This window comes from Conger conger, chromosome 7 (genome assembly GCF_963514075.1).
Source record: "Conger conger chromosome 7, fConCon1.1, whole genome shotgun sequence".
In the NCBI taxonomy this organism is placed as follows: Eukaryota; Metazoa; Chordata; class Actinopteri; order Anguilliformes; family Congridae; genus Conger; species Conger conger.
The window spans coordinates 13,005,584-13,020,531 of NC_083766.1; the positions used below are offsets into that span (position 1 = coordinate 13,005,584).

The 14,948-nt window shown below is 38.7% G+C and overlaps 1 protein-coding gene across 1 annotated transcript; it reads right to left on the bottom strand.

Moving 5' to 3' along the window:
• Window positions 1-554: 554 nt before the first annotated feature.
• Window positions 555-13,973, bottom strand: mtmr8 (myotubularin related protein 8). Its single transcript, XM_061249854.1, has 14 exons — window positions 13,808-13,973; window positions 12,692-12,814; window positions 12,222-12,384; window positions 11,890-12,047; window positions 11,358-11,486; window positions 10,411-10,545; window positions 10,006-10,138; window positions 9,644-9,753; window positions 8,432-8,557; window positions 7,302-7,351; window positions 5,004-5,204; window positions 4,565-4,693; window positions 4,055-4,181; window positions 555-3,652 (listed from the first exon to the last, which is right to left on the bottom strand). The coding sequence occupies exons 1-14, from the start codon at window positions 13,829-13,831 to the stop codon at window positions 3,332-3,334; spliced, it is 1,929 nt and encodes a 642-aa protein (XP_061105838.1). The 5' UTR covers window positions 13,832-13,973; the 3' UTR covers window positions 555-3,331.
• Between the last annotated feature and the right edge of the window lie 975 nt (window positions 13,974-14,948).

Sequence of the window (14,948 nt, forward strand, 5' to 3'; positions counted from 1 at the left end):
TTTTTTTCTTTTGAAAGTGTATAGTCTCCTCAAAATACCTGACTTTTTGCGTCACATCCATAACACAAGCTATTTGTCACATTTTGGCTTAATATATTTTTTATAGCAGTTTGGAACAAATGAGGCAAAACAATGACATGGTTCTTGATGGAAATGGTCCAATCTAAAGGAAAACAATTACTTTGTGTAAATTATATCTAACCAGCTATTGGTATACAGTGCAATGAAACTCAATAGGAGGGAGTTGCATACAAAACTGTATTGATGCGTATTTGCACTTCAATCTCATGTCCATTAAATTAACCCTTTTAGAATACACAATCATCACCCATGTTACTTGTATCCCTCGATAGAACTGCTTTAACTAGTGGCTAAACCAATCCAGTTAAGATTGCAGAAATGGCTATTTTTCAGTTACACCAAAAACGGCAGTACAAACATAAATTTTTAACCTAATTCAGCGCAAACAATATCTTTTAAGTCTGATATGTACAGTGCATGACATTCACATGCAAAATAATTACATTGTGATCACAAGGAAGTAAATATGGACATTACATATTGAGAACATTTATTCTGGAAAAGAAGAATTTTCTTACAAAACATGTTCTTACAAACACTTTAAAGAAGAAAAAAACAAAAAGTGCCATTATCAAATACAGTACAAAAGTCTTGTGAGTAAACAATTTGAATTACACTGATTCAATTAAAAAAAATTCCAAATAAAATGATAATACAGTAAGTCAAATACCCTTCCCTTTGGCAACTGTTCAACACTACAGCTTTTTCCATCAGTTTGATATTAACAAATTGTATTTAATACGTTTACAGAAAATAAAGCTGAAATGTCCATCCAAATGGTATTGTGCTCTCACAATAGCAGAATCAACAAAGATTTACAGTGTTTTTAGAGTAGACAAATGCATTTAAAAGAAGTTTGAAACAACTTTTTACATCATCAAGATTTACAGTAGCAACATTCAAAGCTTATAATATGTAAAGTTTACATAGTGAAGCACTGTTGTAATACATGTTTAGAAGGATTTGAAAATGTTAAACTAAAAAATAAAACGTTCATAATATAAACTAGAAATATGTTCACAGAACTCCATATCCCTTCTGCCACCCCTAAAGTGATTTTATCATTTCCTCCAACAAAGAAACACTATTTACCTTTAATCATGTCAAATACTGTTAAAAAAAGGGTACGAATGTTTATAATTTATTTCATGGTATTTTAAATAATTTTGGAAATATTTTATTGACAGAAATTGCTTTTGAAATGGAAGACAAGTAAACCCAGCAACCAAACTACTTTTCTTCGCTTGAACCGTTTCAAGCTAATAAATTTTTCAGGAAACCAAAGAAATTCTTGGTACGGTCTTGAATACATTTGATACACATGGCTCATATCATCCCACATCAAGACCTGGTCAATAAGACCCTGAACAGTAACAACCCAATTACATACAAATCTCAGGAACTAATGCCAGTGTGCAACACACTGAAATGGTTCGACAGTTTTTTTTCTTGTAAATATATTTTATAGTTTTACATTTCTCCATCTAGATTTCATGCATCTAAGCTTTCTGGTCATCTGAGAGAAACCCAGAACCCAGGCAAGATTGAGTGACTACCTCTAATTTTGTCATTATTGAGAGGCATTTATTTTGGCATTTGTACTGTACGCAAATGTGATAAAATAACACTGGCTTACACAGTGTGCCATTATTTTCCTGAATCTGACTCTGAATCTGATGTCAAAACTGACTGAACTTGTCTCACCAATAATAGGTCTTATGGGAATAATGCTTATGTCTTTATCTAGCAGCTGGATCAAACCTTTATTTTAGCCGTAGTCCAATTTGGGATTTTGAACTGCCATTGCACTTGATCATTTATTATCTCCACACAGACTTATTTTTCTACAGTCTTTAGTAATATTGCTTTGAGTGCAAAAAAAAGAAGGAACAATACAGATAGGAAATAGTAATGAAACTAAGCAATAGATAAATATATGATTACAAAAATTATCCCAGTGTCTTTCTTCTTTCATATACTATGAAGGCATAATTAGATACTGTTATAGTATTGAGAGAGGCACGCATGTTCAACTCTTTGTTTTCTGGGAGCAACAGGTTCTGGTACTGAACTGTAGTCCAGTGAAGTCTAATGGTTAGGAAATTGGGATTTATTGAGAAATTGTAGGTTTGATTCCAATATGGGGCACTGCCATCGTAACCCTCGATCAGGGAACTCAACCTGAATGGCTTCAGCAAATATCCAGCTGTATAGATGGCTTATATCTAAAGAGTGTAATCTGTGCATGTCGTTCTCGATAAGAACGTCTGCTGAATGCCTAAAATGTGAGAATGTTATCCAGTACTACACTGAAAAACAATAATACTGACTGGACCCAATTCTGCATCTCATGACTAGAAATAGAACTGGCCACAACACTCAACGTACTGTCATACAATACAATCATACCATTCATTTTGCACATCAATACTCTTTATGTAAGCCTTTAACGTAATCTGTTTTTACATTCACAGGGAAGATGGCTAACATCTCCTGTAATATGTGCAAACTGTGAAAAGAACCTAACTGACAGAACTGACAGTGTATCATCATTGCATATTATTTGTTCAGGACTGCTACTTTTGCTAAAGAAATTGATCAAATTCTAATTATTAAAACTTTTCCATTTTTTTCACATTTTCATTCACATGCTATATTGCTCAAAGGCATATGCATAGTACAATGCATTTCTATCTCCAGACTAAAGAAGTCTCTGAATGTAGGAAAGAAAATGTTCTTACAGTCTAACTGAAGCAGGTTACAATACAATCACAAACAAAAAAAAGTTTACACATTACAAAACAAAACTAATTTTGGCGTATATATTTGGAAAGTTTTCCCTTTAAGTGTTTGTGCTACCAAAATCCCTTTACATAGATTGTTAACCACATGTAAATATAACTCTTACACAAACTCAAAGCTTCTTGCTTAAAAATGTGTCCCTTACAACCTCACAAATCAGTCGCCACTTACATTCACAGCATGAACACAAGGTCGCACTTCTTTCTCTGTAAAAGACTGACAGTCATTAGCAAACCTTTCACAACAATGATCCAAAATTAAACTAAATGTCTTGTCTCACCCTCATGTTTTATGCATATTCCCTGCTTGCAATTACCATTCCTATAGTTTAGTAAAAATTAAAGTAATTATTCAATTAAGCTGGAAATCTGCCATCCTTGTAGGATGTTACTTGGCTACTAGTAAGATCCATGGGTTTTCAGAGATAACAGCCAAATATCAGCCAATGCTATTCCTCCACAGTGGATCTTGTAGGAGATTCTGCTTCAACCATCTGGCTTTCGGGGATCTCCATGGTAAGTGCTTTGCCATTGGTTACAGTCAGGCTGGATTCTAGGCCTGACAATTCATCTTGCTCTTTCCCGTTGGCTGAGCCCGTGATAGGGTTCGTGTCTTCTGAAGTGCCATTGGTCAAGTGGGCCGTTAATTCCCTTTCACAGACAGAGGAACTGTGGGTAGTGGGTGGCACTGCTGTGGGCTGCTTGGCTGAAGCACTGGCTTCACACAGATGGACTTCATTTGCCAAGACACCATCAATTGCTGCCAACTTCTTCATAGGAAAAACAGTACAGGGGGCAACACATCAGGGAGATGTCTTTCAAAATATACAACAGAATGCTCCCACACGGTTTATCAGTTTAATTTGAAGAGGTGGGTCATGACAGAGACTGCACTGTAAACTGTGCCACATTTCCACAGGATACGCTCTTGACTGTACCAAAATATTCACTGCATTTCCACAGAATACCAAACAATACACTCCTGACTTTACTGTAAACTGTACCATACTTGCGCAGGATGCCATGTTGTACACAAGCTGCAAAATGCTCCTTTTTTCTTACCATCTTAGCTTTGAAAACTATAAAAGGAATTGTTAGCCAGGCACCATAACCAAGAGTATGTGCATGGACCTCAGTTACAGTGTGGAATGGATAGCACAGAAATAGCTTACTTTTTGAAGTTCCATCACCTTTTCTTCCTCCTCTGCCTTCTGTCGCGTGAGAGTAAGCAGGTGATCCAGGATGGACTGCTTTGGATGCATTCCCTTGTCAAAGCGGTTATACATGGCACACCAAAGCCTGGAGACATTAGTTTACATTCAGCTTATTTCTATTACAAATACACTGCAGCATAAGGGCAACTGAAGACACACAGCACTGACCATGACTGCAGCCATCTAGGCAAAGTATTGACATTAAAGGCTGTTTTCCGGCTAGTCCATCACAAGCTCCTACCCTACACTCTCAAGAAAAGCTTCTTCTGATGAGTATGTCCTCCTCCTTGCCTCTGGGCATGAAAATACCAACATTCAGTAGCCACGGCCAGTGCATGCACCCATATGCTGGGCCATTGACTGCGCCCATTTGTCATGTGCCTTCGATTACAGAAAATAGAGCCCTAAATGTCTAGGAGGTCATGCTCATGTCAAAACCCCAAGGTGACATGGAAACTTGGAACTTACTTGAAGTTGAAGGGCAGAGTGTTTGGTCTCAGCATGGCAACCTTTAAGGGGCCTTTGTACAGAGGGTTTCTGAACTCTTCCCTCTTCTCCAGAAGGAAAGGCCAAACAGAGTAGGTTCTCTCATCTAACCTAAACAGTGATGTGCAGTGTTAGACTTAATTATCAGCACGAATGCTAATTGACAGAATTATAATAACATAAATCCAGTCCGATGTCTCCGATGAGAATGTAGAAGAAATCTAATCAAAATAAGAAAATAGGTTTTGGTCCAATATAGTCACCTTAGATTGTATTATATTAAAAACAAACAGCCTAAGTTCACACTTTAACGTCTGCCGAGAACACTGGCAGAAACAGAATATTCAGCCTGCCGAGAGCAGAAACGACGTTTCCTCCCGTCACAGTAAACCACAGTGAAGTCAGTCAAGGGGGTCCTCACCTCAGCTCTACTCGCTCTTTCTGGCAGTTTCCGATGAAGTTCCCAAATTGGCAGGAGTAAACATGGTCATGGATTTCGATGAGGTACTTTTCGTTGAATTCAAAAGCACAGGGGTACTGCTCCATCAGGTGCCACAGGCATTCAATGAACTGAGTGAAAACAGGAGACACCTCCTTGGGGTCCCCTTCTAAATGGCCACACCTATAAAACAGTTTGTACTTTGGATGACACCTCTGTGTATATTATTAATAAAGTGTATATTACACATAAATAATACATATTTAGATACATGTGTATAAACACACACAACTACACAGCACACAATAAATGCATGGAATCAGCTACATTACCTCAAGAAATTTCAACTATTACGTATTTTTGTGTAGGTGCCGACTCCTAACTTTAAAGGCCCACAGCAATTTAACTATCATCACAATACACGCAAACAGTTTTGAATAGCTACATATTTTGATAAATACATCTTTAATATGACATCAGCTTTACTTTGAGCAATTTGCAAACACATTGATGCACATGAACCTTTTACCAAAATAATTTATCTAAAATGATATTATTTAAGTGACAGGACTCTTGCCTTCAGATTTTAATATGGTCACGTGTTGACTCTAAAAGCCTTTTATAACTGTGGAGTAAAAACACCTCCCAGCACTAAAATCTAATGTTTAACTCCAGTGACTTGGTTCGATTACATCTGCATATTTGGTACTACACTGTCCAGCAGCTGGCTTAGAGCACCCTAGACATGTAAGCCCGATAAAATGACTAAATGACAGAAAGTCCATTAAAGCAGGCCTATTAGAATGGAGTGTTATTATGAGAACACTGAAATAAATGACCCCAATCTCTTAAGTTCTCTGTGGACAGTGGAATGAAGATGGAGTGAAGAATGAATGGAAAGGGCAATAATGGAAAAAAAGCAGGAGATACATTAGACTGCAGAGCCCCAAGCCAGTGTCATTGTTCTCATACTGATCGCCGCAAAGCTTTTAGCTATTACAGGAGCACACACCAATAATGCTTGGAAAAAGACAGCTATGTTAGACCATGTGTCCCTCACACGACACATTTTGTTTTTTGGTTAAATGTCAACACAAATAGATTAAAACCATAAACTACAAAGCTATTATTAATACATGTATAATGTTATATATGCAGCATCAATCTGGAGTAAAAGGAAAGTCTCTGATAACAGATGAACACTTAAAAGGTGCAAGTCATGCAGCGGTTCCAAAACACATCAGTTCAACAAACTCTGTTAGGTGATGTCATCTCGCAGTAATTTACTTCAAAGCGATTATATATAATTGCCACACTTTTCACAAATGCAGCTTTGGATAATAAATAAAGTCACAAGAAAGAGGCTTAGTTTCATTCCCTTTATGTCTGTACTAGAATAGGAATGTACGATATAATGTATGTTAGGACAGGGATTTTAGAAGTCAGAGTGTGGTTAGAACATGACAGCAATGTTTTGGTGATCACAACATTGTTAGAAAGGTGACTGGAAATGGGGCAAGACTAGCTTGCTGTTATTATATTGTTATAACCCAATGAGAAGATGGCAAATGATTTAACAATGTTATTAGAATGACGTCAGAATCAATACTAGGGTGGAGTATGAAACCTATTCCTTTTGAATACTATGAGCTCCATAAATCTTGGGACAAAGACATAGTTTTGCAATAGTTTTTGTGGTGAGATTTTCAATTAATATGGTTACACAATAAACCATTTGAAAGCATTAAAACTCATAGTTCCATCCAAATTATTTCACGATGGCACCAGAGGCTTAATAAACTACAATACCTCTGGTAACCACCTGTGGACAGGAGTTACTGACACATCCATGCCTGCCTCCTATGTATGTAATCTATGGTAGAGGTCCTCCTTGGCCTACAAAGCCCTTTGTGATTATTGAGCTCACCAGTACTCTCTTCTTAATGGTGGTCCAAATGGTAGTTTGTGTTTGGCCTATGTTTCTGACTCTTTCTTTTCTTATTTCATAATGGTTTCCTTGACTTTCACTGGCACAACTCTGGCCCTATGTTGACAAATGCCAATAACAGATTCCAAAGGCAACCAAAAACATAGAATCAAGACTAAATACTGAAAGCTCACCAAGGAAGCAATGGAAAACACCTGAACTGTCATAAACACCTGTATGAAGATATTCTAAAATATCCCTAACTGATGACTTCTTGAGCTGAACTGGCATTAAAGTAATACAAATCTACTATGCAGCTCACTTAGTTTCAAAAAGATATTAAATATTAATACCTTTGTGTGAATTTATGACCCATAGAAATCCATTCTTTTTCTATTAAAACCTTCAGATGAGAGAGAAAGAATGGCATGTTAAATTCAAGCATTCAAGTGAACAGGTGAATACAATCGTTAATAGTTTTACACATCCATGTGCTAAATGTCAGTCCCATTATCACAAAAACATGTTAGTCTGCTTTTAATAAAATGAAAAATTCAACACAATTTGTCCAATTTACACATTAATGTGGTACGAATCAAACCAAATATAGTTTATATCTTTTTATAGCTTATGAATTGTATCTTTTTGCAATTCTGTCATGCTCAGTAAAACAAATTTTACGGATAAGTAGTGGGACATCTCGTCAAAATAAGTTACGGGGAGACAAGGTGGGGTACGACTGGGTAGTGGGTACACTCTTTGCTTATATTTGTATATATGTATCTTCAATCATACTGATTGCTTTTGAAGGATAATAACAATCAGCTGGACACTAAACCTGAACACTGATGCACATTTAACGTTTTATATTAAAACCAGAGCAGAGGTCTTCCCACTTTAATCATCAGGATTCATTTGTCTGAATGTTAACGAAGCCATCTTCTTTGGCTTTTTTTGTCTAATCATCTGCAGATATACACACAATATATTTTGTACATTTCAGGTGAATTCTTCCTTGGAGAATTATATGCTACTTAAGAAAAACAGCTGTAAATCAAATTATTATGTTATCATAAATTATAGACATTTCACATATGTAACCTTTTTGAGGTTTCACATATCTATATGCTTTTTACAGTGGCAGGTTTGAACACAAGGAGACTGCATCAAGGTTAGATCCAGCAATAACCTACTCATAGGTTGCATGCTTCAAACCCCACAGAAGTGACTACCATTACAGCCCTACCTATACTAAACCTAAAACTATAATCCTTAACCATTCTGATTCCTAATAATACTGCATTCTCCATTTTCCTCTTACACCTACTACAGCACAGAGGTTTATGAAGCAAGTTAATATACTGACTGTGACCCCGATAACTTCACTGCTGTTCATTGCCCAAACCTATACATTCACCCGAGTCACTGTGTGTAATGGTGTCTGCAAAATGCCGAAAATGTAAACATCATCAGCATGTCCTACCATCAGGCCCTTGATGGTGTGGTAGTAGGGGTCCAGAAGAACGCCGGCCAGGGAGCAGACCTGGGCAGTTCGGTCCCAGCCGTCTGAGCAGTGCACCAGCACACTGGCCTTCTCGTCCACCAAGGCCTGTCAGAGACAGCAGGACAGCCTCAAAATCAGCCCCCCTTACATCCCTACCAGTGCTGACAATCCAAGCCAGGCATCAATACTGGTAAACCAGTGTTGTTTTTGGCAGTGGGAAAACAGCCTACAGTTCTGATGGCAATGTCTAGTTTGAAACAATTTACTTTGCCCAACGAGCTGATTAATTTGTATAATGAGGGAGCAGCTTTGTTTTTAATTTGGGATTTTTATTTTACGTGATGGGTAGAGTGAGAGCCGGTGTCTCACGCCAAAACCCTGTAGGCCATTTCATTCAACAACTTGTCAAATGCAACATGGCATTTTATCTCAAAATAATTACACATTAGCTTTGAAACAAAAGCGTGGAACCATTACAGGATTCACTTGAACTTGCTGATGAGGCTACCGCAGAGTCAATTTAACAATATTCCAGTGAGCAAAAGCCAGGATTTAGATATCTAGAGAGGTAAAAATCTAGGTTGAGATACATTTTAACATTAAAGAAGATTGAAATGTTTCACAATGGGCTTGACACATTCTCACCTAATAACGGGCAGACTATAATAACCTGCTGCATCTCCACAATAAATTCGCTCAATTAAATTAATCTCTTATGCTTTATAGTGACTGAACAAATCATTACGCAGTGGCCCAATTGAGGGAACATTTGAGTTACATGCTTTGGGGAGAACCATGTTTCACCTTGCACAAGTCATACACAAGATGATCATGAAGGCACTGACGGACTCCAGCAATATATTCTTTCAAAACAGTTCTTGTCAAAAAAAGTACTTGACACACTCAGTGACCACTTTATTAGGCAGACCTGGACACCAGCTTGTCAATGCAAACATTTAATCAGCCAATCACGTGGCAGCAAAAATGCATAAAAGCAGGCAGATGTGGTCAAGAGGTTCAGCTGTTTTCCAGACCAAATGGGGAGGAAATGTGATCTAAGTGACTTAGACTGTGGAATGATTGTTGGTTTCTTTGGATTTTACTCTCGCTAAAGTACGCCATATTACCAAATTAAAAACAAATAGGAATCTATGCCAGACACGGGGCTCTGGCATTTCGTCAGTACGATACCTTGGCTAAGAAAACCCCTGCATCCATGACGGCTTTGATGTGCCGCAGCCAGCCCGAATTCTCCAGTCCCGTCAGGTAGTCGCTCATTGTTGGAGATTTCATTGCGCATACTAGGGTCCAAAATGTAGGGGGGGGGGGGGGTCATTTGTTAAGCAGTGCAATATACTGGCCAAACCCAGCAGTAATTACAAGCTAACAAACTCTCAACGGTTCGCAAGTTTGCTCGATATGCATTTAAACCGTTCCACTCATGCCAGAGAAATAAGTTACAACCTAACCAATTGGTAAATGATTTGTCTATACAGCTTGAGACACCAAGAAAGGGTGAGCTGTGTCTGCTGTTGTCATGTCAGCCCTGTCACCTTCCACCAGCTTCTGCAGGCTGTTCCTCATCACGTGGATGTTCTCGATGCCCACAAACTGGAAGCGGATGTTGGAGTAATGATCTTCGTTTTCGTAGCCCTTCCCTGCAGCACGGTTTGCCATGGCGTTTAGCTGCTCAAGAAGGGAACAGCTGTGAGGCAGTGCTCCACTCCAAAAACCCTTGCATTAAAAATGTGTGCTACTGCAACAACTCGTATAGTATAGTATAGTATTTAGGTGAAATAACTAGTTCATTACAGCAGTGTTTTTGCAAACCAGTGACGCCGTTTCAATTATGTAGCAGACAATCCGTCTTTATACTAGTGTTAAAACTAACCTTTTTACTCACAAATTGCTCTGGGTTAGGCCTTGTGCTAAACATTTCAATGTAAATGATAGGCTACCTTTGGTCGGGTGTCCATCACATACATGAAGGAGCTCTTGGGGTTAGCCCTGCTGATGGCCTGAAGCATCTGTTCATCCTCCACACAGCGAGCGTTGAACCCGGACAAGGGCTGGCTGCATCTGCAGATTGCAGCCTGAAAGCCGGGGGAACAGTGAATTGCCTCAGAATCAGCTCTGATACATTACCCAGTAGCTTAATATTATACTGCCATCTCCCCTGGCACAGGACAACTGGATTTGACTGCTGACTATGTTCTTACACACTACACCACAGTCAAATAGATTTGTATTTTAGCAGGTAATGGCCTTGCTAAAAAATAAAATGATCCTGTCTGTGGGGCATGCTGCATGTTTATACATGAAGCTGCTTCATACCACAGATTTTAGGAGGGGTGGTGCAGCATAATAGTTAAAAGTAGCTTAGAGCTTGCAGGTTCAAATTCCAGTCGGAGCACTACCATTTCACCATTGAATAAGGGTTACAACAGGATAGATCAGTAAAAAAATGGACTTTACATAAATAGCCTCCAGCGGAGGATAGGCATGCCACTACAGCCGGGTTCCTCCAGAGATTGCTTCCCATCGGGGTGTTTTTTGAGGGTGTTTCTCCCCATAGGGGAGTGGTTTACCTCATATGCTATTTGGGGGCTTAGGGCTAATATGTTTTATTCCATTCTGTGTTACTTTGTAAACCCTCTTCGTGACAGTCTTCTGTGAAAAGCGCTATACAAAAATGAACTGAATTGAAATAATGTAAGCTGTGTATGTTGTTCTGGATAAGGTCTGCGGAATGCCTGACTGTACTGCAGGAGGACCAACCACCAGAGGAAACAAAACCCCGTCATGTTAACAGGCCCGACTGCATAGTGATTTATCCTTGGCGTTACATCAAGAAATTAGTTCTAAAACGACTGGAGAGACATTCTGACTAAGCCACTTAACTTACATTTGTTTGTTTGTGGAAGTAGGAGAGAATCGGAAAGCGTCCTCTGCTCCTGAACTTGGTGCTTCCCACTATCGTGGCCTTGCCTGCTGCCTTGGGCACAACCAGATCTGCGGGGTACGTGCTGCAGATCTGTAGGAGAAAACGGGTAGCTGGAATATCACTGTAACACTGGAGGGTTCCTGAGAGTACCACGGTCACCCTGGAGGGTTGCTGAGAGTACCATGGTCACCCTGGAGGGTTGCTGAACTGAAAGTACCATGAGAAAACAAGTTACAGAAGAGATTTGAATATATAACCCTGGAAATGGTGATAACAGGGCTCAGTTATGCCCTTCTGTCTAATCCTGAGAGTATTTTGAAAATATTTTTTTTCTTTTTAAATTTTGTTGAAACCCATTAGTTCAATTGAACTGGGTGCATAGACGAAAACATACAAATATGTATGCATAACAAATATAGTAATTCATCAGTAATGCTTGACAATTGTAATAATTTAAGAAGCCTGATACACAAAGACACAGAAAAACAGTTACCCCATAATTCTTGTTGAGATCAGTCAACTCCCATAAGTCATTGGGCAACCCCATTCTTTTGAATTCCATTTTCAGGTCCACAGCAGTCCATCCAACTCTTCGGTCATTTTCATCTTGTTTAGGGTTGTAAAGAAAAGCGTACAGCTCTTCTTCTTTAGCTATTGAAAGAAGAATTCAGACTTACAGATGAATAGTAGTTCAACAGTAAGCATAACATACTCATGGTCACACACGCAAGCAAGTGATGCTTGTTCTTTGCTCTTCTTGATTTCATTGATTCAAACTTGTCATCAATGGACAATCCCACAAGCTATGGGGAACAGCAACAATACCTGGCTGGGAGAGTTTCAGCAAGGACTGGGAAACCTCTTGACAATCTCTCTCACGGGGAAGAACAAAGTGGGCAACGCGGAAGTTCTTGCAGTGGATAAGAAGTGGGCATCCAGTGGTGGTTAAGGGTAGCTTCTCTACCGTGGCAATGTGATGGTGCAGAATCTATCCAGTAGGAATGACAAGAACTACATAAATCTGGGATGTTCATAGTTACAGCTTCCTGAAAATCCAATTAACCTGTAAACTCATTTAGAGTCAGACCCCCATATCTACATATTAGGCATACTCTATTGTATTGTAGAGTAAACAGCTTTTCAAAACCCGCAATAAATGTACTTATTTAGTTGTTGCAAACAGTGGGGGGTATTATGGAGGCTAAATGCAATAATTGCATGCACAGAGAGTGCACACAAATATATCTGCATGAATAAAAGGTAAAAAGGAAATACTATTTGCATTAAATTCTTACCCAGGTCTCCTTGCGTACATTTGCGGTCGTCTCCACATAGATCAGATGTGTCGCTGTCAGATAAAGTGTGCCCACTGCTGGCTTCTTAGAGGTGTATCTGTCCAATAACTTTACTTGTTCTACCTGACATGTTCAAAACAAATGCAGAACAGTTCGCACACAGTTCACGACAAACTGCGTTCAAGCACATTTCTTGTACAAGTATATATTTGTTTCATTGCCTACATCTCCATAATGTATCATTTCCAAAATGCCTAAAAGAAAACGACACACGAGCATTTCAGGAAACCAAGCTGAAGTTCCTGCTACTCTGCTGACTTGCACTAATGTGAAAAGCAATCTCATATCCTGGTCTGCAGAACATCGCAGTCTATTCGGTTAAATACTAAAGTGCTCATCTAGAATACCTAAATCAAGAGAATCGTGAGAATATCAAATGACCCGCAAGCTAATTGAGGAGTCTCGTTCGGTGATAAACACAGACCAATACAATGTGAAAATGACCTATGCATCGAACAATCTATTTAGGTCGAACTACGAACTACGTTTGTAAGCAGATCACGAGAAGGTTCATAGAAAACATATCTAAATTAAACAGGGTGTAATGCTGGGATTGTGAGATATTCTAGAAATCTAAAGTTCCAATAAATATATTTATTTTTCAATGCAATCCCTGATTGACACTGATTTTATATACAATTATACTGCAATAAAAAACAGATTGTTAACATAATAAATTGAAAGTTTAGTCCAAATTGAAGACTCACGTTTATGATTTTGAGCCAGCTTGACCAGCAAGTGGGTAAACTAACTGTTCGAGGACACTTGGGGTAAGTTAGGCTATTACGGTTCACAGACTAATGTTCCAGCAATCAAGGAAGCTCCAAACAGCCAGCTTCATGTTAACTGTCATCTCTGTGTTAGTCACATGTCCAATTTACTAGCTGATGTTTTAGTCAGTTAGCTAACTTGCTGTGCCAAGTCTCGCTACCCACTAAAGTTAGCTGGCATCAATCATGTACTCAGCGCTCGCTAGCTGTCCAGCTGCATATAACCAGCTAGCAAGATAGCAACACGGAAAAGGGTTCCGTTAACATTAGCTAGCGAGATTCATACCTTTGGCGTTGTAATGTGCTCCATGACAAGACAATGGTATACGGAAATCCTTGTTCTTGGCGCAGGAGAATTGATCTATGAATTATGTGATTATTGCTCCAAATCTATTACTTTATATTGCCTCCTACTATGGTCTACAGGAAATCGTCCTCCACATTTCACCATATTTCTCATGTATTATCGTAGTCATCTGATCAAAGGAACCCAACTAACGCGAGAGCAAGGTCCGTGATCTGACAGTGTTAAACGCACAAATTATTCTATGTTCCAAAACCAATTTAGTCTCAAATAAAATCCGCATCGTCAGTACATCGCCATAGAAGTAATCACGATACTATCTGGCCATCTAAATGTATAGCGGTAGTAACATATCATCTAAATGTCTAGCTATAGTAACATATCATCTTATGTTACAAATGTCTCTTGAAAGAGCCTAAAGTTACCATTGTCATTATACCAGCAATATCTTGCGTCAACATATCGATTCAAAATACAAAGGTAGTCCAACACATAAAGTGCAATTGCCAGGATAAGCATTTTTATCTACTTGCAGCTCTATATGATAATTTGAAATAAGTATTTTATTTTTGAACGTATTATAGGCTACTTTCTATTTTATATGCTACGTTTCTATAAGTGTGTTAGGCAACAAAATATTAGTTTGGATTGCGCTGACACAACACCTACTGTGTTGTATGCTTACGGATACGTTTACAGTCTATCCAATATACAGCTAAAAGTTTAACACCGATGATTGTAGCCTGTGTAGTTTCTGGTCCACTCGCTAGATGTCTCCATTCAACTAATTTCTATCACATCAATCCCAACACATGTGCTGACTCGTGCACACACGTAGGCCATTAGTAGCCTGGATTATGTGGATATTGAAGACCTTTCTTGCCCTGTTTTCATAAGTACTATTTTACTTTTAAAGTTTCGTTATTTATCTTGGTCTGTAGGAGAAGAACGCGTATAATGTAACAAGATGGATGCCCGTTTTAAGTCGCCCAGGCTACAAATTTAGCCTAATGCTTTAATTTGCATCAAGGGCTAAAATCTCCCGACTAATGGTCTTGGCATTGTCATGTAATTGGCTAATTGTTGTGACTATTGACACTAGGCTTATCATCTGTATTGACAT